Here is a 27,541-nt window from a genome sequence, read left to right on the forward strand (position 1 = left end):
AGTGTCAAAGTGTTTGTTGCATGGCTTGATGTTTCATCAAATTGTGTAGATTTCCTTTTAGTGCCCCCACCCTTAACAACACTCCTCAGTCTCATCCTGCTTCTTATTCCACATAAGAGATAAGCTCTCTGCCAAGGTTTCTTACATCTCATATCTCCCTCGCCCCCCCCCATCTGTACTCTCCTCCCTCCGTCTCCCTCTCCTCTCTTTTCCCATTATCTCCCCCTTCACTCCCATCTCCCCTGTCTTCCTAGCTTTGCAAAGATAAGATTTGTTTTCCCAGTGAGTTCTTGGTGTCGATACTAATGTGCTGCTATCATCGATGAACTGTCAGACCACCTCCTCCCACCCCACACTATTCCTCTCTTGACCTTTCTGCAGCAACAATACACAAAATATCCTATGATAAATGCAAGTTCTATATAACTACATTTTTAAACAGGGTTTAATGCAGAGTGACAGATTGATAAAATATTCTTTTTTGCATTATGACACAGAACTTTTTTGCACCATGTCTCAAGTGATTCATAGAGACCTTTTTATTTATTAATAATCAACATAGTTGAATTAAACATGACGCATCATTAGATCAAAAAAAGAGCACATGATGGTAGCGGCAAGAGGCGTCAGCTCACTCAGTAAGGGGTCTGGTAGAGAAATGGAGCAGCAAACATGTCACTTAATGTGTGTTGATGTGTCTTTGCTCACAGTTGTTGGGCTGAGGGAGGGAGCTGACTGGCTGCCAGCTAACAGTTAGTGACATCAATGAGGTGGATCTACCGTTGCTGATTGAACCTAACTATATGTGTCATCTTGGTACACCCCGTTATCCAAATCCCCTCACAGCGTCATACGTATATGTATTTTTAGCACTGGGGACACCGGTGGGAGCCACATCTCGACCATTAGTGCTATGCTCTGTTTTTTAGAGCTACACATAGAAATGACTTTGCAGTGTGCCTTTGCCATAGGGATAGAGACTTGAGATGCTGAGCCCAGAGGGTGACATGTCACTGCAATGCTTTGACAGCAAATGAGTCGTTTGGCTTTTTCTTTAAACCAGTCATACAGACTGAGAGCATGAATTAAACTTAAGAAAGTAAAATCTCTAAAGTGTGGCAGCGACACTTACAGTTGATGTCTAATCACCACTGATGTCTCAGAAAGGGGCAAAATACAACAAACAAACAAATAGGCAGTGTCTTCACAGAGATTATGCTGGCAGGCTGTCTTGAACAGCCAATGATGTCATTCCATGTCTCAGGGCGTTTTCACACATACCTCATTTGGTCCGAACCAAAATTACAGGTGTGAAACCTCCCCCGGACCACGGTCCGGATCAAAAGACCAAATTTTGGTCCGATAAAAAGAGGTGGTCTCGGTCCGGTTCGTTTATAGTGTGAAAGCATTTTTTGGATGGTTCGGACTTTCGGACCAAATACAAGGAGCTCTGGCAGGCTCTCCTCGTGTTACAAGACCGGGGAATAGCTCCTTTAAGGAATAGCTCGGTGCTTAGTGTGTAGGCTACATGAGAGAGTGTGTGACAGTGAATGCGCTCAGAGCAGACAGCTGTCGGCTATCAGAGCAGAGAATACATCAGCAGTTTATTTGTTAAGTGGTAGTAAATGTACAGTGTAGGTTTCCGTTTGTCTCTGAATAAATGCTCCAGAAAGAAAGTTCCCGTGTCTTGCTTCTCAACATCACGACAAAATAAAAAGAGCCACGGCAGTTGGGGAGAGCAGCTGTCGGTAGGGGAGAGCAGCAGTCAGTTGAAAAAACTCCGACCCAGAGAGAGGATAAGAGAGGACGGGGAAGTCCGTCTACAAACCAATCAATTATCAGTATCTGGAGACGCAGCTCACGTATGTCATGACGGCAGGACGTAGTTTTGTCACGTATAGATCTTTAGTGCGCTTGCATAACTGCAGTGTGAAACCAAAACTTACAGGATCAAAAACAAAAACATGAACCTTGGTCCGGACCTTGGTTCGGACTTTCAGGTGTGAAAACACCCTCAGTTTCTCCTTTTAGACCAGTTTTTCAGTCAATAGTTGTCAATCTTGTAAATGTTGTGGCTTTATTACAGGCCTGTTGTAACTCCCTGTAAGAGCAAACCGCCTCTATTTGATTGACTCACTTCTGTACTTCATAGCAGTTGCTTGACGGCTCACAGATTGATTTGTTTGCACAAATAGCTTGATTGATACCTGTTCACTCTCAGGCCTTCACATTTTAGATCATTTTTCATCATGTGTATTAAGCAATGTGCATGTTTTAATGAATAGTGGATGTAGATAATTGGTTCAGTATATTAAATCTCCACATGTATTTTAGTGCATGAACAGCACTCTTGTTTGTCCTTCATCTGTTGAGAAAAACACACAGAGCCACTGCAGTAAACACACAGTATATTCAGTATGAAATAACAATAAAGAATATAACATCCTGTAGATTAAAAGCACAAAAACAGGCTCTCTATTAATCTGAAAGCTTGCATGTTTGTGTATAATAATCTACAAACTTTATCTTTTATTTATTGGAAGAAATAATCTGACAGAGGATTTAACAGTGGGGGACAAAGAAACATGATCTCTTCATGTCATTTGATGAGTTCATGATCATAGTCAGAGATTTCAGGACCAATGGAATCTAATCTCTTTAGGTCACCTTGAACAGGGATTAGCTAGAGTACAAGAAGTCATTTCAAATTCTAATAAACAGTCGGATATGTCTAGATGTAGAGGAAATAGTCTATATTCAGGGAGCACAAATGTCACCTTTAATTTGTTTTGTCAGTATAGTTATTATTTTTAAACAAATGCACTCCTGAAAGGTTTTAGATTACCTATTGTGTCCAAACTAGAATCCCCCTAAAAATACAGCTTGCATACCTGCTGTTTGGTCATGCATTGGTCTCATTTCCACAGATAACTGTCCAAATACAGATGACATGATGCCAAGTTGAGATTCTTCGAGCATAGCTAGAGTACAATTTAATTGCAGAAAAAAACCCCTCAGCTATCAACACCACCAGTAAATGTCAGGTTTTGGTTTCAGCCCCTTATAATCAAAGAGCAAGGGCTTGCTAGAACTTACTTGAGCTGCCATTTTACATCAGTGCTGAGCAGTCATACAGGGAGAAAGTCATTGTAGTGTAGAAGAGGCAGAGATACCCCATTGACAGCAGCCTTAATAGACCAGAATGCCAGGCAGCCACTGTTTTGTTTGGATGATGTCGTGCAGTGTTCACTTTTTCTTCACTGGATGGAACTTACAGGTGCAGTAGGTAAGACTTATAAAACTTACTTTCTGTCATATTTGCTGAAACTGACCCTATTTTCCAGTAGAACTACATGAAGCAGGTAATTTAAAAAAAAACCAATCCGGCTCCTCTGGCACCACCTACAGCCTGTAGTGCGATTTGCAAAAATCCACAGCTCCTTGTTCAGATGCACCAATCAGGACCGGGGGGGTGTCTAACTGCATGTTAATCACTGCTCATGCACACACATTAATTCTCCCTTGTGTGGGGAGGGGCTTAGGAGACCGTTTTGGGCTTTAGCGGAAAGGGGGGAGGGACTGAGAAGTTGTCGATGTTCAAATTTTTTGGCTAAGTCCTGGATCTTCACAATCCTACCTACAGCACCTTTAATATGCTCAGGTGTTGCTTGTTGTTTCCACACACACACACACACACACACACACACACACACACACACACACACACACACACACACAATCTGCAGCTTTGTCTGGGGGGCTGTCGAAAGGCATTCTGGAAAATGTTTGTTTGAAATCACTAACTAATGTAGAACTACACAAGGCAGATTGTGTTCACTAAAACATATCACACAATTTGACCTGGAATGCTTTGAACATCATGTAGTAATGATTTAGAGTGTGTGGTTTTCCCTTTATTTTGTTAACCCGACGACCCAGTGCTATTTTGAATCAGTAATGCCATTGTAACAAATAGATGACATCCCTTTCAAACATAGCTCCTCTGCCGTTGCAAATCTTCAATAGAAACATGAAAGAGCTTCTTTTCTGCTCATAAATGAATATGTTAGTTAACTCAGCACCAGTCATTACTTTCAAATTTAATTGCGGTGACACGTGAATGATGCTAATACAAACTTCAATGGAATTTAAAATCAAGGTTAAATGTAGTGAAAAATGAGCCGAGTTGAAAATCAAATGTCATTAAGTCCGGTAGGCTGGAGGGCCCTAATAGACAGGAAGGCAGCCAAGCCAGGCCAACGCTTGATTGGTGAAAGATACACTCATCCGCTGGCTGCACACATACACGCACAGGAAATATGTGGATTATCAAGCATCTTCCTTTTTTTCGATTTAAAATGTTTATGTTGTATAATGATATTAGTATTTTAATAGTGTTTTAAAGCTCTTTATGCCACACAGGTGCAATCAGTCCCTCCAGGCCTTTTTTTGAGATCGTTGTGGCCCAAAATGCCTGATTTTGCGGGAGCTTTTGTAAAAAATTGCGATAAAAGTTGCGATGTCTTTTGTATGTTTGTCGCAATGAAGTTGCAGGAGACAGTGAAAGTTGCAAAAAAAGTTGCGATTTTTTCAAGGAAAACTTGTTTTGGGGAGAATAAAACTACTCTGAGTTTTCCTAGTAACCTTACCAAAAAGGCTCAGGATGCTGCAAATGTTGGTATAATATGAAAATGGCTGGTGGATTTAAGACAAAAAATATGTTAGTTAACTAACATTGTAAGTTAATTTCCTAACCTGGCCTGGGACACACATTCATACCGTTTGATAAAGTACTTATTGGACTTTAACTTATCATTGCACTTAAAATAACGAGCGTAGCTGTCCTCAATTTAGGTCATCATGTTGTCTCATCTCCGCATCCACCGTGCGTGTGCGCGTCAGTAGTGGGGGGAACTGTATGAGCAGCAGCTCCGCCCCTGCCCGCTGCAGACAGCCGACAGGATTGAAACAGCAGCCGCTGACTTTAGAGTGAAAAAACGTTACAGCGTACATTGATGTTAAAATGTATACAATTTGGCAGGACGGTCTGAAATGTTTTGCACGGTCTTTCACTGTATGTTTTGTTGGTAAATGTGAGATGTTCAAGTCTCGTCTTCATATAAGCTCTTATACAAGCTCTCTCTTACTCCCGCTTGGTCAGTGGCACTCAGAGTCACATTATACTGACGTAAAGTCTGGCACGTGGGACTGCTGGGATTGGTTGAAGTCGCGGGAAACTCCGGTTATTGGTCAAATTTGCGGAAAAGTTGCTGTGATTGGTCAAAATTGCGAGTCACACCAAAGTCAGGATGATTGGTTGAATTCGCATGAATTGGCACGATCGCGACATCACGAAATCCTGGAGGGACTGTGCAATGCATTTCATCTGTGAAGCATAATCACTGTAGATTGTGTCAGTGGTCTGCTTGCTGTCTGCACACAGTCAGCACAGTTACAGATATCAGCACTCATTTTCTCCACTTTCATAACACGCCATTTGCTGCCATCCGTCCTTGTATATTGTAAAAAATCTAGTTCCACAGATTTGAAGATAGACAGAGCCAGATAATCCATCACAGCAAACATGAGGCATTCATTTGATTCAGTCAAAGTTTATTTTTAATTTTTTATATTTCAGTGTGCCTCAGTTGAGTTTTTTCATATTAGTTCTGTATGTAAAATAATACAGAACTAATATGAAAAAACTCAACTGAGGCACTTTCCTTCCTTTCAATCACCCACAGGAGGAACTGGAATGAAAATGATCAAGTTATTACCAGTCATGTTTCAAACTTTATTGTAACATGGATGTTACAATAAAGTTTGTAAGGTGACGTTCTTATATTTAGGTTGCCTTTGGTAAATGGAAGAGCAATTCAAGCTTGGTTTGACCTTTCAAACCCTTTTTATTGCCGCTCTTCACAGAACAGATTAGGTTGGATAAGCTCATGTGTCTGATAGCTCCCAAGCCCATATCGTTTTGAGCATCAACAAATTGTCTTCCTTTACTTTCTTTTTGCCTCTCCTCACCCCTCACTCTACCCAGTCAGCTCCTATTAGGCAAGTGATATCATCTTGCTTAATTAGCCTATGTCTCATTTGAACTGTTGAAATCAGTTCTGTTTTGCTCTCCCCTGCTGAAACACATCATTGCTGTTTTAGAAGACTAAGATAGTCCAACTGCTATGCTGTTTTACAGCTCACGCTCCTCAAAACCGGCTTCATTTATTAGCTTGGAATTAAATTAATGAACCACCGAGACTCAATTTTAAATAAAAATAATACTTTAATATCTAATGTTGCCCACTGCAAAGGACATTTTTATTTTATATCCACTTTCAGTCTATATTTTATCTTACAATTTCTTCCTTATCTTTGTTTATTTCTGTCTGACCTTGTCCTTGGTGAACCTTGTGCGAGGGCCCTGATGTATTTCAACCATTACCTTTACCCCGTCCTCTAACTTTAACTCTCAGTGGTGTGATGACTTTGGCAGAAGAGGTGCTCCCCCATTCATTTCTCAAATTATTACCTCTCCCCGACCTTCCTCTGATACCTGCTTTTGCTTTATGAGTCAGCACTGTGTGAGGTTTGTTAAGTCTGAAAGTCCAGATATGCTACCGAAGTGCATAGGGCTGGGCATCGTTCAAAATCTTTCGATCCGGTGCCAACTTCGATACCTCAGTTTCGATGTCGGTTCCTTAACGATACTTTCTCCCATACCATATGTTTTAACGCTCAGAAACCTAAGGTCATTTTTACAGTTCATTGTCCGTCTGGTTTTATTTTCTAAAAAAGCTTGCAAAACATCAACCCTCTTGTCTACAGTCAATTTATGAACATCATTTTTTTCAGGAAAAACTGGGCTATTAGAATATTTGTGCTGTAGTGAGGTCACTTGAATGTAAAAATAGGTTGTAGGACCATAAAGGCAAATAAATAAATAAAACGGAACATGAATCTCACAGATATGTATTGATATCACAGACAGATCAATAAAAGCTAAGCCAATCTCCTGTCTAAATCAGTTCCCATATGTGTTAGGAGTCACACTGTGAAGAAATAAACATTATAACTTATATAATTGACAAAATATATAAATTTTTTCAAAAAAAGTCCAGACGCTTTTGCCCTCATGACATTCACTTATGCCAATAATCAAATAATAATGTCATATTTATTGAAATCACACACACAGCAATGTTCTAAAACAGTTCTCCTATATATTTGGAGTCATGCAGTGCAAAAATAAACATAATGAACATTATAACTCATGTAAAAGGACAAACTATTTTCCACTCGATATACTCTTTGTATGACGGACCTGCCTTCCCATTGGTTGAAAGACGTCAACACAATCTTGCAAAGCATCATGGGATATTCAAAATGGCAGCTAGCATCGAGCTAGCGGCAAAAATGACGGAAAATTGATAAATTATGGACATCAAGTGGATAAATCTTGGATATAAGCGTTTGAATTTATTGCTGAACAACTCCGAAAAGAGGCACAACTTCCAGGCTGGATAGAAAACCTTCTGTAAAGGCTACAAAGACACCAAAGACACCCCCGTGATGGCTAACTCCTTAGCTTTTAGCAGCAAAAATCGGTAAGTTTCTACATTAAACCGTTATCAAATGATCTAAACATTAATCAGAGGTGCCGTTGTTCGTCGCCGACGACGAGGTCGGGTTCTAAGGGTTAAAATCCATTTCAACATCAACAAAAATATATTAAACGCAAAACTTTCCACCTTAATTGTGAATCAAAACAGTTATCAAAATTAAAAAAATTCTGGTAACAGTGCTCACTCAGAGTAACAGTAATAAAACTGGTTGTGCTTTTGGATAGGGGTGTGCCAGTCAGATACTCAGGATTGGTATCAATCCGAACTTTAAAAATTAACAAAAAAAGAGAAACCTTTTTGCCACAACATGAACATATTATAAATAATAAATAAATAAACAAATGTGTACAGGCTAATATTGAACTAACTAAAATGCAAAGGAATGTAAACAACAAAGACTTTTTACTGCAAACTGCATAATGACACAAACCTTTAACAACATACTTGGTGACTGCCCTGTTGTCAACATTGAACTAATGGAGAACTAACTTAAGTGCAAAGGAATGTCATTGAATTGCTTGTTGCTGAAACCGCGACCGCTTTTGCCTCGCCATTAATATCATATCGCAGCAAACGCTGTCTGCGTGAAGTTTTGAAAAACACTAACCATACTTGCAACCACTTTATCGGCATTGCCGTCACTCACTGTGACAAAACTGCAGAGGCGACGTAGTTTGCTCGAGTTTACTCCGTCCGCACCTCTGCGTGTGTGTGTGTATGCATAATATGCAGAGAGGACAGATAAGCTTGCGCTTACGCGCTCAGATGCTTCTGGCACCGAAAGATAAATAATTTTTCGATACTCATAGGATCGGAGTATTTTCGGTCAGTGCCATAAAAGTCGACGTTCGGTGCCCAGCCCTAGATGTGCATGATTGTTTCTAAATGAAATGTGTCTAGAAAGCACCCAATCTGCCTAGGCTGAGCAGTCTTCTGAATGAACGGTATACTGTATTACAAATAGAAATTGTTTAAAAATTGTAGATTTGATCTGTACCAAGAAACATAGTGATAGACAGTCACCGAAGTTCATGCCCTATCACGCTGTGTTAACAAATCCTTTACACACTTCTTGATCTGCACCAAAAACAAATCACTTCTTCCTTGGCTCATGGGGTATACATTAAACCATATTTTTAAGTATTGCTTTAATACAGGACATTTTAAAACACCAGAGATGGCAATCAGTTTCTCCTGCTCAGTGAAGAAAAAACCTACACATCTGTTTAAGGTTGCATCGCTCTAATCCTTTCCATTTGACCCCAGTTCTCTTTTTAACTTCCTGACATCCTGTATTAAACGGGGTTTCTTTATGTTGTGTTGTTGCTAGATAAATCAGTCACTATGTTTCATTTATTTTTTCTTTATCAGGATTAGAAAGCCTCAACTTTGTTTGCGCATTTGTCGGGTGGAAGTTTTGTGTTTTGCTGTCGAGATTTGGTGTGAAATCTGCAAAGGCCATGTCTTGTGGATTAATTTGTCAGTCAGAGAGAAAGTTCAGGACAAAGCTTCCCTCTGAATTCATTTGAATATAAGTAGAAAGGAAATGTGTGTGTGTGTGTGTCTTCTCTCTACTTACTCGTCTCTTTTAGTTACTAATGCTGTCATTTCTTTTCCTCTGTGCCTCTCTGATGTCCTGTCAAATAGCCTTGGATGGAAAGGGGTTTTTCTCTTCCCTCTTGCCCTTTTGAAATCTCAGTTTCCTGAGGGACACTCTGGACGCTGGCCAAAATTACAGACTTTCAAAGTATTTCCAGTGCAACTAGAGTGACTCACAAGACATGGGGCCATGTAAAATAATGGTCTGCATTTGAAGTTTGGAATAAAAAGCTGACTCCCAAGCAATACACAGACATTTCAAACACTGTGCTTTATTATGCAGAATTTTATACACGCTAGGTATACCAAAGAAAGCATAAGAGCCAGTATTGTTCACAGCACAGTGGGGCCTCTTTGTTGCCTAAAAGCTAAAACCGCTCACTTTTACTCGAACCTAGCACAGTTTGGGTAATGCTAACCTGTGTGGCTTCAAAGAAAATGTCGTACTCTGTGCTGCTCCAATATCCACTCTGGTGACTTATTTGCTTTATGCCACATTCGAGCTACAAAATATAGTTGCAGACTGTCATCCGCATGCTATTTTAGCATTTTAGTTTATACATACGCAACAATACGTATATACAGTACTAAACTGGTATTTTATTCATATCTTCACTATACAATTACTCTGACTCAACGGATGTACATTGCTGGGATAAAGCCTGATGTCCGGCGAGTCTCTCACGTGCCGCATGTCCCTCCCCTCTCGCTATCTCCATTCAGGATGGTTGTGATTGGTTTAAGGAGATACAAACAAGCCAGAGTGTTTCCCTCTATCCCAGAATAGATAGGCGGTGTAGCCCTACCATACTCCATCGCTGACACAGCGCTGTTAAGGTCTGGCATTGTGAGACTACTATAGAACAGATACCAGTACAGTTACTAGGTATTTACATTATAACCAATTAACAGCACCACATCTACTATCAAAGTAAAATACAACTTTACTGATTATCACTGAATATTTCTTTTTTATACAGTTTTACTGCTATTATACGTTACAAATACAAATACACCATAATGTGTATTTCACAGTTTGTAGCTAGATCAAAAGATGTTGTAAATTTGTGTTGGAGCGTGCAGGTGACTTGATGTGTTTGTGATTTGCAAGGGCTTCTTCAGCTGAGTGTAAGTGCGAGTGAGAGATGCAGTCCTTTTCTTGCTGCCTGTGATGTTGAGCGTGAACTCCCTCTGTGACGACTTGCTGCTGTGCTTTAGCCCTTTATCTATAATGAGAAAGTGATTCTGAGAATTACAGATGATTAATTTACAAAAGAAGTCAACAATTGCAATAGATTTTTTTAGGATGCACATTGGTGGATTCTTTAAGGCCACATCTCTTATTAACTGATAACTGATAACTGACTGAATATTTACTGACAGAATGGCTTTGAGAGTAGTTTATTGGTAGTTATATGTGTAACCATATTTCATATCGTATATATATATATATATATTTTTTTTTAATATAGTTCCTAAGTACTTTTTAAGCTTGCTGTTGAAACGTAATATTTCAAGTTATAATTATGGTATAACTGTTATGCATATTTAGAACTGGTAATGTTGTACCTTCAAATAGTTGCAATATTACTTTACGCCAATTCATGCTCTTTTTGTATCCAAGCAACAGTTAATTCTGTGGCTACCTTGGTGTGCAAAGAAATGGGAGGAAAGCGATGGAGAGGATGTTGTTTTTCAATGCAGTCATGCTTTTCCCCCCTCGGTAAATCCTTTAGTTAGCTTGGTTAGGATTAGGTCTGAAAAGTCTCTCATTTGTCTCCAAAGCCTCAGGGATTCATTGGTGAAGAAATCCCGCATCTCCACTGCTTCCATCTGAATTTGACTTTGGTATTTTTTTTATCTATGTTTATTGCAGCCCAAGTTTGATTTCTGCTCTATTTTATATCCTGTGACTGTCTCCTTGATTGGTTTTACTTTTGTTGCTGGAGGTATTGCACACAAATTTAGAGATATAAAAGAAATGTCACATTTGACAGGCTGTCAATTTTAATGTTGAGTATTTCTGCATTTTAGCTTTTTAGATCCCTTTTAGTCTTTGGTTGGGAGGAAAAGGTAAGAATAAATAATTTGTATTCCTCTTTCTAGCCTAGTGCCCCATTTTTGCTGGGGAATCGCACATACATCTGAGTGTTTTCCTCTGAATATGTTCTCCACATTCCCATATGAATCACAAAGTACGTTGAAAAGATTAGGATCCCAGTGGAGCTTAAAGCCTGAGGCTATGTGGGGTACACCCTAATGGAAAACACCTATGGGATAAAAGTAATGGGTAGCAAAGACTACTGGAAACTATCAATGGGATAAAAGGGTTAAGCTTAGATGGATGGGGTATATCCCACTAAGACTGTCTGACTGAAATTGTGTTTCTTCCCTAAGGCTAGATTTCACAACTATTCCCAGTGTGAAACAATGCTTGCTCAAGAGGAATATCTGTCAAGTAAGAGTAGACCTTGAAATGGTATAGATGTAACAATTAGTGGTGCCCACCATTACCTGTGTGTGCAGGGCCTATTGGCAAATGATTCTTAGTGTTCAAGAGATAAGGAATGTCTTTATGTCTTTGTCTTTATGAAGACATTCCCCCCATAATGCGAGAAGTTAATGGTCTTTCTATTTAAATAAACCAACATTCCGACTATCCAAAAAGAGAGAACATATTTCTTTGTTCATCTTTCTCTCCATGTCTGAACAGAAGCAGTTTTCCTCAATGATTGACTATATGAAGCTGAATTTTAACAGACACAGGGACTTCAAAGAAAGATAGGATTAGGACCAATGTTGAGAGATAGGTGGAGGCGAAAGGTAGTCGTGGCTGGTGATGATATAAACAACAACCTCTACTGTATATCCAGGATTCTATACTTCAGCTTGGGAGGGAGAAAGGAAGATATGAGGGAGCGCAATGGAAAAGGATGATGAACTATGATCTGAGATGAGACGGGAGGAAAGGCAGAGTCATGGCCAGTGATTGTGTAAACAGCCACTACACACATAAGACAAACCCGATTTGCATGCTTGAGCTTGGCAAACGCTCTGTCATTCATAAATGCCTTTCAATCAGTGTACTGGTATCCTTTCTGCTGGTTTAAATGCATTGAAACAATCTACACTTAGGGAGAGGTTTAATCTTTATACTTTTATGTTACTGTATACTTGTGACAATCACCTTGTCTCGTTGAACTCAGTTCAGGCACCAGAGATACATAGTGGGAGCGTCCTTCAACTGAAGAAGTCCTGATGTCCTGGTTAAATGTCCTTCAGAGTTGCTGTTGTATGATTGGTTTCCTGGCTCCATGCGGAGCAGGACAACAGAGGAGCAAAATAAGAACGTTATATCCCCTAAAGTCATTATTTTATTAACCCTGTGGTTTTAGTTACACCATTATTTAAACTCAAACAAGCTCAATAATAGTAAGGAATTCATAAGCAGAGATATGATCGGGCCCATTCATCTCATGAACTGGTACTTTCAATCAAGAGAATTCCTTTTCAAGAACTGTGATGGGAAATCTGGTTGACTTGCTTACTTTTCAGCCACATTTGGCATTTCAGATTTATAAATGGTGGCTGCTCTGTTGTGCAGCTGTTACTATGTTGGCTTCCCAACACTTTGGATTTATATGGACTATATATATAAAAAAATAGATTTGCCCTTTTAGCTCAAAAATGTGGAATATATTTCACTTTACCTCATAGTTTTCCATAAATTGTATGCTGCTGTTGCACAAAATGCCTGCAGCTGTTAATGCTCCGACTGAAGTGCTGTACTCCATTAACACATTGAACCAGCGCAGAGTAGAGTCACTTTCGAATGTTATTGACCATGCTACAACTTAATCCAGTAGTGGCCCATGGAGACCTAGACCCAGCAGCCACAATGCCAGATCAAAATGCCAAGCTCTCCACCTGGATGCCGTGCCAAGCTAGAGGCTGTTTTTGGGTAGGGCCTCATCTTGGGGTTTAGAGTGGCAGGCGGCTGTAGTTGTATTTTCCAGCATTACAGATGGGCCTCTGCAGCTGTAGGGTAGCTTTTGTGATTAAAGCATCCTGCTGTAGCCTGAACTCTAATACTCCAACTCACTGTATCATTAAGCCAGAGAAAAGTGTGTGAGAGTCAGTGTCTCTCAGTTGGGGATCCTCTTTGACTGAAGCCTCCTGTTCCCTATGTGAGGTAGTGTGGTTACAGTATGCTAAGGGTTCTCCACCTCTCCATTAGACATTTCTTAAAGATAATAATATGGTGTTTGTGAAATTATTTGACCATTTGCTGGCTTTCAAGAGAGTCACCAGAAGAAAAAAAAACATTGGATCAGATATTCCAGGGAGCAGACTTCATTTGGTTTTGCTGTCAGATCTCAAGCCTCTTCTGCAGTCTTTATTTAGATTTTATCTTGTAAAGATTTAGTTTGAAGAAAAAATAAGAGGACATTTATTTAAAGAGAAGTAAAGTAAGTAACATCTAATGAGTCTGCTCTTTGTGTCTTTTCTCTCTCTTTTTCATGCATTCCCTTTGGACCCTCCCTGAAGCTGAAGAGTATGCTGCCGAAGGTAAGACTGGTGCTTTACTTCACGGGCCTTCTGATGGCTTTCCTTAATGCTGTCATGGATGCTGATGCTGGCTGCTTGTTAATACTGTATGCCCTCCCTCTGGGGAGGGGCATTGTCAGTTTGGACTGCGGTTATAAGTGACGTCCAGGGGGCCTAAATTACAGTTTCCGATCAAGACAAAAGTGACAAATGTGCAACCAATATAATCCCTGTTTTATCTCTTGTTTATTTTATATTTTCTTTTTAAATTTTATTTTGTTTTACTGCGGTTTATCTCTGTAGACATAAGCATATGGTTGTGGTTGTATATTTCATTTAGGAATATATCAGTCATATTAGACTAAAAACAAAAACCCTGGAAAACTTCGAGACAGCTTGGCAATCTTGAGTTTGTTTACTAGTTAACATAGTTTTGTAAAAGTTAACAAAATATGACATGGTGATTTTGAGATACTGTCTTCCTGCTTTCCTCCCTTCTATCTCCAGCAAAGGTGAACAAATGCTGCCTGTAAGGGCCCCCGAGTGGCCTCATTAGCTCTAGGGCCAGGCACTGAACCAGTGCTGGATGTAGCAGGCTTTAGGGATGGATCAGCCTTGGCTTGTCTGTCTGCAGACTGTTATCTGTCTCCACTTTGCAGTGTTTAGGGAAAGGTTCACTGGTTGACTGAGTAGGTTTGTCATTAAAATCAGAATCTCAGATAAGACAAAATGCTGTTTTGAATCTTTGTGTTGAGTAGTGAACAGGTGTCTGGTATTGGTGCATGTTTTGGAGTTGCATTTCCTCCTAGCTGAGTTTTAGGTGATGGATTATCTATCACATGGCCTGAACCAGCAGGGGAAATCACTATGACAAACATCTTCTTGCTCCAGGTTTTCTTTAAAGCTGGAAACTTGAATACAGCATTTATTTCTCAATCTTTATACCAAGCATGAGTTGTTTATCGTTTGACATATTGGTAATATAAAAGCGTATGTCATACAGTCATTTCATTGTTATCTGCTAACCCAGTGAACCTTATTTGAATTATGGTTTGTGCTTGGGATGTAGTAAGTGTGCAGTTGTAGACTGTTTAAAGCTGACATTTTTGTTGCTTCCTGTAATAAGTGTGTGTGTGTGTGTGTGTGTGTGTGTGTGTGTGTGTGTGTGTGTGTGTGTGTGTGTGTGCCCCCTTGCAGTCAGTCCCATGTCTGTGACAGACCCAAGGCAGGGTAGGCAACTCCTGAGGGACCCTGGGGTCCTATGTTAACTTTCATCACACAACACTAGTAAAACCTACATATGTTTAGAGTTATAGTAAAAAAGTAGTGGACCAAATATTGTGGTTCTTTTGTGTTTGGGTATGCCAAGGAAATGTCACTCAGGCCATTGTAGCTCAGAACTTGCAGCTTTCGTGCTGATTTAATGTATGTTCTGCAGATATTGCTTTGCACTGGGCAAGGCCATATGTTGTAAGTTATTTATGTGGGCTCCCAGCAATTTGAGAGGGGAACACCTCCTTGTACAGAGGTCTAGGTGTTTTCTCCAGCAACACCATAACTCTATTATGAAAGGTTCGTTGTTTCTTTTTTTTTAAATAATCGTTTGATTTAATTTTGACTTAAAAACATACTCCAGGGTTTTATGGAGATACTTCATATAACTGAAAAGTCCTAAAATGTAAATGCTAACACCTCAATTAATTTGTACTCTTTTAAAGTCATGCCATTTAATTAAAAACAAGGAGTTGCCAGTTCCCAGTGTGTTGTGTATCAACAAGACAGCTCAATAGATTTATTTAATGGCTCATTGTCTCTGATACCAAACCCTCAGAGTGCTACTGAACTCTTTCTCTTCTATTTTTAGGGTTTCCCTGTGAACGTATTTGGTCTAATTAGTGCCGGAGAGCATGTGGTCAAAGGTTGGTTGAGATTAATGATGCACAGAGACGTTGAAAGCCCCGGGGAGTCCGATGCCCCTGGAAGGCGGTCGGTGGCCCTTGCTCTTGCACTGTGGGGCGATTGATGATCTGCCTGCGACACTGACCTGTTTTTACGGGCGAGCCAGCCGCTCATTGCAATCTGTGTACTGATAGCCAAGCATGTCCTCCCCCTGGAGGACTGCATGTGTGATGTATAGTTTCATAATGTAAGCACAGGTCTACCTCGTTGCCTGGTGCAGTGGTGTTTCTGTAGAGGCTAATAAAGAAATGACACTAAAGCTGAAGGCAGTGGAAGCTGAGAGGTGGTCGGATGAATGGACCTACAGATAGCCATTTGCAAGGCTTTGAACACCTCACTGCACCAAGTGTTGTTGGTTGTATTAAGAGTGGTTGACAAAGAAAGAGTGTAGTGGTATGGATGATAATTTTGGTTTTGAACCTACTATGTAAATGTGAAACTGAGAATTTCTAAAATTGGCCTGTGTGTGGTCAGCTTACTAGCCCTTGTGAGAAATGTTTTCCAAAAAAGAAAAACTGAAAAGAAAAATACATTGCCGAGGCAGTCAAAATACATGCTGTTCAATCAGAGGCTGGAGGATAGCCATTTTTAATTTCCCTCCAACTGATCTGGTCTGACAGACCATGACCATGAACACGTCTAAGAGAAAAACGGCTGATATACAGTTGGACAGTAACAGATCAAATCCAACCCTGGTCAGTGTGGCTGGCCTCTGAGACTGGCTGATAGATTTAGTGACCTGGTGCTTTGTTTGGGTGAGGGATGTTCCGAGCTGCCCACGCTGATCTTAATCAATCTGATCAAGGCTAATGATCTTTTCTGTCTGAGCCACACAGACCTCCAACTTAATCTCACCCTTCGGGGATGGCAATAACAATTTTTTCTTTTCCCCAGCATAAAAAAATGGAGTTTGATGTTGGCTAGAGATACAGGATTATAGACTTGTGTGGGGCCTGTAGTAATAGAAGATTACTTTGGATCATCATAACCAGATTATGGATTTTGTTCTTATTTGCTGAGGAGAAATAAAACAAAATCATAGACTAAAAATGTGAATGTTTTTTAAATGCGTGTGCATCAAGGCAGCAGAAGGAGGAAAACAGAGTAAACCAAATATTAAATGTGCTGATGTCATTATGGCATTAACCTAGATTTTGGAACCAACAAATTCCAACTGCTGTTGTTATTTTGAATACCTTTGGCTAAAAGGCCGACCACCTGGTTTTGATCTTGCCAAAAATGATGAATTGCAAAAGCAATTGAGAATGATAGGCATTTATTTATATAACGGCCTAGCATAACAACAACAATGCAATTTGTTCATTCTTTCCGATCAATAGAGCTTAACTGTGCATTTTTCAATGAATGCACAACAGATATGCAGTGTTCAAACAAAGCAATCGATTGTGGAAGATTGCTGCCTCGCTTTTTATTCACAAGCACTTGAAAAGAAAAGAATATGCTGAAAATAAAACAAAACAAACGCACATGCACACAGTAACCTCATTGGAAGGGAAAAAGACCAAGGAGTGGAAGGGTGGAACAGAGTTGAATGGTGTCTTTCTTCAGCTCTGAAATTGCTCAAGAGCCTTTGGACAGTAGGATGCCTTGATGTTGCCTCTGCCTGCCCAGCCTCTGCCAGATGTTGCAGTGAGATTAAGCCTCCTCAGGTCCTGGAGGAGCCAAAGTCCAGCCATGCCTGTTCTCACAAGACGTTAATTTCACCCCACACAGCTCACACTCTTTTCTCTCTTCCTGTTTTTCCGCTTTGTGATAACAAAGTCTAAAGGGATGGAGTGGGCGTCCAGATGCTTCAGTGTCAACATGCGTGGCCACTGGCAATACTGTTTGCTATGATGGAGAGAGAAATGGATTGGACAATGCATGGCGTGTGTGTGTGTGTGTAATTTGTGAAGCTTTGTCAAATTCTTTCCGAAGTTAATTCTTTTGTGTGATCTTTTTGATTCAAGCACCTTGGAATAGCTGAAGGGTTTCAGCAGCCTATATACATGTATATGTTTTGAACTGACTGACCAACACCAGCGTTTTTAGCATACATTAAATTATGTATAACTTCCTTTGAAACCAACCCCCTTTAGTTGAATATATTCTCTCTACCTATCACACAGAAGTCGTAACTTCAGCTCTTCGACTGTAATACAATGACATTGTATTACAATGAACTTTGGGAGGGCTCTCAAGGCTGTCTTCAAAGTACTCCTTTCTCCTGTGTACTAAAAATTAAAATGTGTTCTGCACCTCTGTGCCTATGTTGCTTTTTGAAATAGTAAAAAATAAATAAAATAAAGTCTTTTAAGCATTTCCCAATGGACGCTGGGGTTATGGGGTATTTGGAGTTTATATTGCCTCATCTCTCGTTTGGTTGTCTTCACCAACTAATATATGCCCGGTCAGGGATACAGTCTAGATAATCCTCCTCTCTTTTCTATCACTCTATGATTTCCCTCTTCCTTTCCCCTTATCCCCACACCTATCTCTAGCTTTACTCTGTCTCATCAATCTCCGGTTTTGTCGTCTTGCCACATAGATGTACTCTCGACATCTCTTTCTTCCTTTCCTTCTGCCAATCCTCTTTCTTTTATTTGCTCTCTTTTTCATCTCGGTCACGTCCTTCCCTCTTCTGGTAGATAAACTTATAGTTATATACTATATATACTACTATATATACTTATAGTTTGTAGCTAAGAGGCTTATTGGCGAGATGCCTCTATAGGTAGCTGTGAAATGCAGCTTTACTGGGGTATTGAAGGCTAGAGGGACTAGATAGGTTTATTTACTGGTGCCCACATTATGTATATAAGCTATGAAATATAAATGAATAGGAAGACATTAATAATATATTCGGAGGCAACACTTCAAGACTCCTGTTTTAGCATCCATTGGAAGTTCTAATAAGGTTTTGACCTTGTTCTTTTGGAGGCTCTTAATGTTTGACACTATCATAAGAGATCATAGTATCTAATGCACAAAGTAGATTAACCTACGAGGGCTACGCTGGCTGTGGTGTCAAAATGCACTTTAAGATTGGATTAACGGGGGAAGGTGGGTAATATAATTATTACCCGAGCACCTCACTAATTTCTGCACACTGTGCTGTTAAAGATACTGGCCAGTAAAGTAAAGTACACATGTAAAACGTATACAAAGAAAAACAATATTAAAAACCTCAATTAAAGTAGAGCTGTCTGAACTGACAAGATTGTTGCCACTCTATTTACACTGGAGCCATAATGCCAGACAGACTTGTTTTCTATGATTGTCTCAACTCTGGGCCTTTTGCAACTTGTCTTTGCTTTGCAGCCATGCCGATGATGTGGCTGCAATTGATGACAAAGATCTTTTAACGCTTGGCTATGTGCATTGTCGGAGAACTAATCCGTTCTAAACAGAGCTACGACTAATTTCAGTGAACACATGCAAAGAGAGACATCACAACACGGCATAAGCTGAGGCTCATGTCAGGATAGGTTTTGTCATGTAATTGGTATAGCACACATTTATACATATTTATAATGTGTGTGTGTGTGTGTGTACACACTGGTACGCTGGGGATATACTGTATGTATGTGCTATCACTTTCCTTTTTTCCCCATGACACCCACTGTCACTTTATAACCAGATTTGTCCATTTCTAAAGTAAAGAGTCACTGCTTGATTCTTTTTTTCTCCAAAACTTTCCATTATTTGCAGAGGTTTTAAGCAATCCTTTTGTGTACCTGCAGCCTTTTTTTGAATTAAATTATGCCATGCCACAAATGCCACTGATTGCAAAGCTAAGAGTCCATGCTGGCCCGGTGACACTGTGCGAGATTGCATTTGGACAGAACCCGATGAAAGGTCCATCCCCTGCCTGTCCCCCAGCCGACAGCCAGTTCTAAGAAAATAAAAGCACTTCCCCACTCTCCCTCACTTCCATACGGCTGCTAAGCCAAAAGGTTGAGGAAAGTGGTTACTGCCACATTTGTCTTTCTCATAGGTGTGTGCTTGTGTTGTTTGTGTGTAAATGTGTTCCTCACAAGAAAGCCTTCCCAGTCCTTTTGTATGAGTGTGCATCAGTATGTGTTTTCTGATTATTATGGCCCAACTCCTTCAAATATCACACTGCCTTAGAAATTCAGTCTCACTGCCGGAGTCTCTTTCTTGGTCCAAAGCAAACATGTTCTTCACTCTGAAACATTCAGCAGGTTAACATTGTTTTTGACTGTCTTGTTTGAGCCATGGCCTTTATTTTTGGTCCAATATTAATTTAGCAGGATGCAATTATGTACAGTATGAAAGGCTGTTGGTGGCAGTGTGGAGAAAAAATGGTCTGGTAAAATTGAGATCAATAGGCTGGCGAGATGAATGAGAGTGACCAATGAAAGAAGGGAAACAGGTAATAGAGCTAGTCTCTCCTCATCCTTCCCTCAATTTCATAATGGGAAAATAGTAACACTTGAGTGAGCTTGCTTTGCCGCTGAGGACCTCCCTTTTCTCCAAAGTAAAATGATATTCTTTTGGGATTCAAGTAGGCTAGAATACAGGATGTACGTATTTTTCTCTTGCTTCATCCTCCTTTTTGTTTCTCCCTGTCCCATCTCTTATCCATTTTGTTTACTCTTTGTCTTCTTTGACACTCACCATCTTGCTCTCTCTCAGCATGTTTGATTTTAAAAAAAAATTTTTTTAGCTTGGCCTCGATTCTTTTTTTTGGTTGTTATTCTGACTTGCAGTTTTTTGCTTTACAAACCCCAATTCCAATGAAGTTGGGACATTGTGTAAAATGTAAATAAAAACAGAATACAATGATTGACAAATCCTTTTCAACCAATATTCAATTGAATACACCACAAAGACAAGATATTTAATGTTCAAACTGATAAACTTTATTGTTTTTTTTGTGCAAATATTCACTCATTTTGAATTTGATGCCTGCAACACATCCTAAAAAATCTGGGACATGGTAGCCACGAACTGTGTTAACTGACATTGGTTTCCGAAGTGTTCCTGAGCCCACGTGGTAATATCCTTTACATAATGATGTTGGTTTTTAATGCAGTGTCATCCGAGGGTTTGAAGGTCACGGGCATTTCAATGTTGGTTTTCAGCCTTGCCGCTTACGTGCAGAGATATATCCAGACTCTCTGGATTTTTTGATATTATGGACTGTAAATGAAGAAATCCATACATTTCTTACAATTGTACATTGAGAAACATTGGGCCTCAATCATCAATATCTTCCTAAGTTTTTTCTTAAATTTGTTATTAAGAAAGTTCCTAAGAAAAGTCTACGTCCGATTCATCACATGTTCTTAAACAGCAGAAAAGTTTGCAGGTGTGTTCTTAGAGTGATGAACCCCAATGTCTTCCTAAGTTGAAAGCTTGTGCCCGTTGCTCCTATTTAGCATAGGTAAACGCCCCATTTATTCCCATAAAAGGGCATGAGATGGCAGGGCCGTGTGCACGCTGTGACACAGCACACGAGAAATGTTGAAAAGACGTGGTAAAGACAGTGGAGGCCTCGACTCCAAAAAGAAAAACTTTGGTTATTCTGAAGTGGAGGTAGTGCTGCAAGAAGTTCGCGAAAAACAAGACATCATATTTAGTAGCGTCAGCAGTGGATACAAAGCAGCAAATAAAACTCATACATGGAATGCAATTACTCATGCAGTGAACGCTGTATCCGGACAAGGGCGCAGAACTGATGAATTAAAAATAAATGGTTTGATCTGAAACCTGAGGCAAAAAACAATATTTCAAAACCTAGAAGACGGATGCTGGCGACTGCAGCAGCAGTAAATACGCCATTTTGTGGTGTAGTCCTAGTCTGCAGAAATATGCACACTTTGGGTGTGTAAATAGTGTGATCAATCACCTATTATTGGATGGCAAGGTTCCCGGTTAACATAATTGATGTGAATTGAAGGCAAAGCAAGGGAAGTTTATTTATATAGGCCTAGCAATTTTCATACACAATGGCAATTCAAAGTGCCTTACAAATGAGCAGAAGTGTAAGTGTAGTGTGTATTTATTAAAAAAAAAAAAACCTATGTGTAAAATAATGAAAATAATTAGTTACAAAATTATAATACATTTTAAATTAGAACGGACGAAAACGGTATTACTACTTATTTTGCGCAAACCTGTCAGCTCTAAATTGTGCATAAGTGTGCCCTTGAGGGTGCGTAGACTCTGTTCTTACCTAAGAACAAATCCCAAATAAGAAAACATTGGTGAATGCCAGAATCTTCATGAAAACTGTGTAAGTGGGGTTTAAGGACAAATTTGTTCTCAAGAACATTTGGTGAACGAGGCCCAATGTTCTTAAACTATTGGACTATTTGCTCACGCAGTTGTTCACAATGTGGTGAACCTCGCACCATCCCTGCTTGTGAACGACTGAGCCTTTTGGGGATGCTCCTTTAATACTCAATCCTGACACTAACCTGTTTCCAATTAAGCTGTCCACCTGTGGAATGGTACAAACAGGTGTTTTTTTTAGCATTCCTCAACATTCCCAGTCTTTTGTTGCCACTGTCCAAGCTTTTTTGGAACGTGTTGCAGGCATCAAATTCAAAATGAGTGAATATTTGCAAAAAAACAAACAAAGTTTATCAGTTTGAACATTAAATATCTTGTCTTTGTAGTGTATTCAATTGAATATTGGTTGAAAGGGATTTGCAAATCATTGTATTCTGTTTTTATTTACGTTTTACACAACGTCCTAACTTCATTGGAATTGGGGTTTGTAATTCAGTTACCCTTTAAATTAAATGTGGTATGATTTGACCTTACATTTTTTTTTTTCTATGAATGGAAAGGAAGCTACATGTCATTCATCACAATGAATGCTGGCTTTTAATGGATGCTTTAACTGCTATCTCAGTGGAAAATAGAAGCACACTAAAGTGTGCAGTGATGTGAAGTCAGTCAAACGAAGCCCAACTTCAATCCTTTTGTCAGTACACACTTGAGGCAAGCTGCCAAAATGTCCTTTAGCAAGACACCGGGTCTCCACTGGCTGAGGGGTTGCTGCTCTGTATAGCTCATCCTGACCTTTGACCTTCCTGTGGATGAGCAGGAGACAGGTCCATTTACTCTTCAAAACCTAATCTGTGATGTCTAAACAAGTTGTATTCCAAACAGATCTTGCATAATATAACACATATGCCAAAAATGCAAACATCTACCAACGCTTATGACTCTCATTGTGTCACAGAGCTGGTTGTTGTATTGTCAAAGGCTGTGTGGTTTGAAAAGTAAATAGATTAAAAACAAACTCTTACATCAAGATTTGTTAGCTTTTGCTGATGATGATAACACAGGGGCCAGAAGCACTTGACTGACCAGAAGAATTAAAGCATTTAAACAGTATAGAAATTACAAAATGTGAAAACAAACTGAAAACAGTTATATATCTTAAGTAGGGTTGGGTATCGGTTTTTTCAGATACCGGTGCTGAATCTATACTTTTAAAACGGTGCCGGTGCCTGAACTGGTACTTTTTAAGAAAGTTTAAAAAAAAAAAAAGGAAAAAAAAGAAAGAAGGGTACTAAACAACAGTCAGCGACATTAAAGAAGAGCTTTTTTATTGCTAAGGCCGTATGGACAAAATTAAATGATTTCATAATATAGTAATAACTATAACTTATAACAATAACGTATTTCACCAGTAAATTGCTGTTGAACGACAAAAACAACCACCAGATGGGAAAAGGGTATTTTACAATAACTTTGAATGCACCGTAAGGCTACCAGTTTTAAGTGAACGTACCATCTGTGTTGTTTTTCAGACAAAGGCAGCCGCACACTGCTTAACGTCCCGCTGTTGGATCCTCTACAGTGAAATACAGTTACACTTTACACTGTTTAGCTGTCAGCATTTTAAATGTGTTTAATCCAGCTGCTAGCTAACAGTAGGCTAACGTTAGCTGCTGTCAAGTGTAGTGTTAAGTAGCGTGACATGCGGCAATGTTTCTGTTGCCTGTAACGTCCGTTTCGGAACATCAGAGAGCAGTGCAGGCATTTCAGTGGCACCGAAATGAGGCACCGAAATCCACGTTGCTATTCGGTCCGGTAGATACTGGTCGTTAAGGCACCGGTGCCGTATTAGCACCGGGTCTCGGTGCCCAACCCTAATCTTAAGGCTCCAGCTGACATAATGTTTCAGATATATGTTTTTCTCAATAATAACTGATTCTAATATCAAAGTTCATGGTGTGTACTTTGCAGATTGTGATTGAAAACACTTTTCCACTTAATTTATCATATGTGGATAACTACGGTTTGTTGTCAATTTGACAATTGTCAATTGTTCTTAGATGCAAGCCAACAATTTAGTCTAACGTTTTCACTACAGCAACATCTCCAAGCTCAAATCTGCAAAGCCCCAGGTTTTTGTCAGACTTTGCTGTATTAGGACCAGACCTTTTAAAACTTACCCCCTTCATGAACTTAGTTTCAGACATAGCTGTAGGTCTTTGGTCCACTTTTAAAATACACTACAGAAATAAATCAGCATTAAATGTAGGGGTGGAACGGTACATGTAGTCGTATTGAACCGAAAGGGTACGGGTATCACGGTTCAGTTCATGAATTTACACGGAGAATACACGGTATAAAAATAAATAAAACTTGCGTGCAAATTAATTAATGTAATGCAGAACTAATGTAATGCAGAACTACAGTTAGATACGCGGGTTCTTTAGGGACACCTAATCTGTAGCCCCGCCTTAGCTCTGAATCTCTTCTGATTGGCGTGCCGCCTATGTAGCCGAGCTCTGCTTATGTATGCAGTTTTAGTGAGTCAGAGATAACAGCACTAACGAGTATGGCGAGTCGTGACGACCCACAAGAGTTAGAGGACCCGCCGGCCTCTTTAAGATTGCAAGTTTGGGAAAACTTTGGTTTCCCAGTCAGTTACAGTAGTACAGGCGAGAGTGTGGTGGATAAGACTGCTGTTGTAGATTAGTGTTAACGTTTCCAGCGTCGCGGCTCCGAACCGCAACATTAGTTGGGACAGACGCCTTGTTTCTTCAGGCTAACTATGTTAGCTTTAGCCAGGCAGGGAGCAGTCATCATGATAACGTTGCATTAATCAGGTAATTTAGTTCGTCTTTGCAGAGAACAAAGATGCTGTATTTTCAGTTTTATAGCTGATTGTCTTATTTTGTTTACAAGTTCCAGATGGAGTCTGGAGATGATGTGGGGTACTTATTGTTTACTGTTTACATCTTACTTTACACACTTCAGGCTGTTGCAGCTAGCTCAGGGGAGAGACTGTATGACACTAGGTGGTACAGCCTGATAGAAAAAAAATTGCCCTCTGCATTTTTGTTTTGCTTTTCCCTCCATTGTACCGAACCGTGATGTCTGAACAAGAGCCCAACTGATAAAGGATTTTTAAGGCCGATATCGATAGATATTTGGTGATTTAAAAATTCGATATTCTGATATATCGGCGATATATATTTTTTAAAATAAATCCAGAAACGCGTAACAAAACATAAACAGATTTCCCTAACATTAGTTATTTGTAGTTATTTATGAGTCCTCACTAAAATAATATGATAATGCAGTTTAAAAATAAACTTGTTTTATTGTCACAACAGAACAGAGGAACATCAAAATATATTAAAGTTCTGATAAATAAAATGTATAAAAATACAAACTTGAGATATGAAATTTTAAAGGGTTAAACACGAGTGTTGCCAACAGGGACGTTGTAGATCGCCCTCTGGGGGACAAACTATGCAACGCCAACACTCAGAACATGGTTGAAGGGTGTTTCGTCCGTTTTTATTTTATTTTTTTTTAACATATTATTGAAACTATTTTCTAAATCTGTCCGAAAGCCAATATTTGCATTCTGTGGAGGCTATTATGTCACTTACACAGCAAAGTCACATAATTGGAAACTAAACACCGATTGAGTGCTTTCTTGTCTGTATAAAATCAACCTTTTATTACTTGGTGCAAAATTGAAATGGCCACCATCTTGAAAAAACAAAGATGTTTCATTACATTCCAGTTTGACATTTATTTAACATTACTTTTATATTGCAGCACACACAGAGCCAAGTGCTCTGCTAATAATTTCTGCTGCTCTAGACATCTCACGCTGAAAAATTACTGTATTCTGGATTCAAACTCAAGATGACAAAATTACAAAGTCAACGGTTCAGCAAACTATACATCAAGGCATTTTTTCATTGATCACACCCTGGCTACTGCCAGAATCTTAACACCACTGATTAAATAATGTCCTGCTTAAGTTTCATTGGCTTGTTTCTTTTGGCATTGATTACAACAAAATGTTTTCATTGTTTGATTAGTTATTGTTGCAATGTGACTGTGAACATCACTGCTTTAACTCTCTGTCTTCTCTTGTGAACTGGTGTGAACTCTGTCCAAGCTATAAAAAAAAAGTCTGTTTTAAAAGTTCATATCAGGCTTCACTAAGCATGATTTAATCTGCTTTGTGTAGTAGTCAAACACTGGATTTATTCACTAGGTTTGCTCAACTTAGACTAGTTTATTATATATATATATATATATATATATATATATATATATATATATATATATATATATATAAAATCAGTCGATCCTGTTGCTAAACCAAAATCAGTGTGCTGCCAACTAAGATCTGGATCCGAGAATATCATGAAACATGTTTCTTTGTCATGGCTGTTAATGGGTTTTCATATTTGTACTATGTGCAATTGTTTTCTAACTCTGTGTGTACTTTTGAGCAGCGCTGCTCGGGAACACAAAATTAATTTCAGTGTAAACTGACAATAAAGTTGTATCGTATAAACAAAACGGACATCTGTGATAAAAATAAATGGCCGAACTGTCCCTTTTACAACATCCCTGCTGACAGGGGTCCCAGGCTTTTTTCTCTCCACTGTCACTGTGACCTAACTGCTGTGATGAGTTGTTATCAGAAACACCATAAATGTGTGCACCAGCTGCCATAAAGCCTCACTCCCTACAGGTCTTATTTATTTATCTGTCGCCTCTCCAATTCCCAGAGGGCCGGAGTGGAGGAGCTTTAATGCCACAGAGCTTCATTGCTCACTTAGTGGGCTGGCTTAGGCCTGGCATGCTTGCTTTCTCAGCATGTGCTCATTTAGAGGGGGAGCAGTAGAAATGAAAAGAGTAAAGGTAGGACCGGGGATAGAGGGAGATGAGTGGAGGAAATGAGTGCAAAGAGAGGAAGAAATAGATACATAGGGATAGGAAACAACAGAGAAGGGATAGACTGAGGAAGACAAGGAGTTGGGGGAAATCTCAAGAGCTTAGGCGTCAAACCAGCAGGCTGTTTCAGTTGAAGGAGACATGGCCTAGATACTTCACTGTTAATGACTGTTCTGCTAGGCCAGGGTTTCATTTTGTCAACTAAGCCAGTGTCATCTAGTGTTATGCACACCATGTGGCTATTCGGCCGTGTGTGTGTGTGTGTGTGTGTGTGTGTGTGTGTGTGTGTGCACTGTAGCTATGCATTTCACACATGAACCATAGTCTTCACATTATGTCTCTAACATGTTGTGATACAGCATCAGCTAAGATGTGCAGCACCACAAGCTTTTGGCTTTGAATGTCAGACATGGCCTAACAAGTCATCAAACCAAAACCCTCAATTTAGTGCACGTCTCACCAACTACTAGGTCATGCAGGGTATGCCCCATATTGCTTTTATATTTAGATTTAGATGTTCATTCAATTATGTCTTCTGCTATGTTCTTTGGACCCACTGTAACTCTGTATTTGGTACCATTTCTATTGGAAATTCAGACCATGAGTCC

The 27,541-nt window shown here is 39.5% G+C and overlaps 1 protein-coding gene across 1 annotated transcript in view; it reads left to right on the plus strand.

Annotated features, from left to right (window-relative positions):
• Positions 1 to 27,541, plus strand: part of LOC116036048 (neurexin-2-like) — a 446,903-nt gene that overhangs the window by 139,025 nt on the left and 280,337 nt on the right. Inside the window, exon 3 of the mRNA XM_035993813.1 lies at positions 13,773 to 13,793. Coding sequence (XP_035849706.1) covers positions 13,773 to 13,793 — 21 coding nt within the window. The remainder of the gene's footprint in view (positions 1 to 13,772; positions 13,794 to 27,541) is intronic.

Source organism: Sander lucioperca, chromosome 17 (assembly GCF_008315115.2).
Source record: "Sander lucioperca isolate FBNREF2018 chromosome 17, SLUC_FBN_1.2, whole genome shotgun sequence".
NCBI lineage: Eukaryota > Metazoa > Chordata > Actinopteri > Perciformes > Percidae > Sander > Sander lucioperca.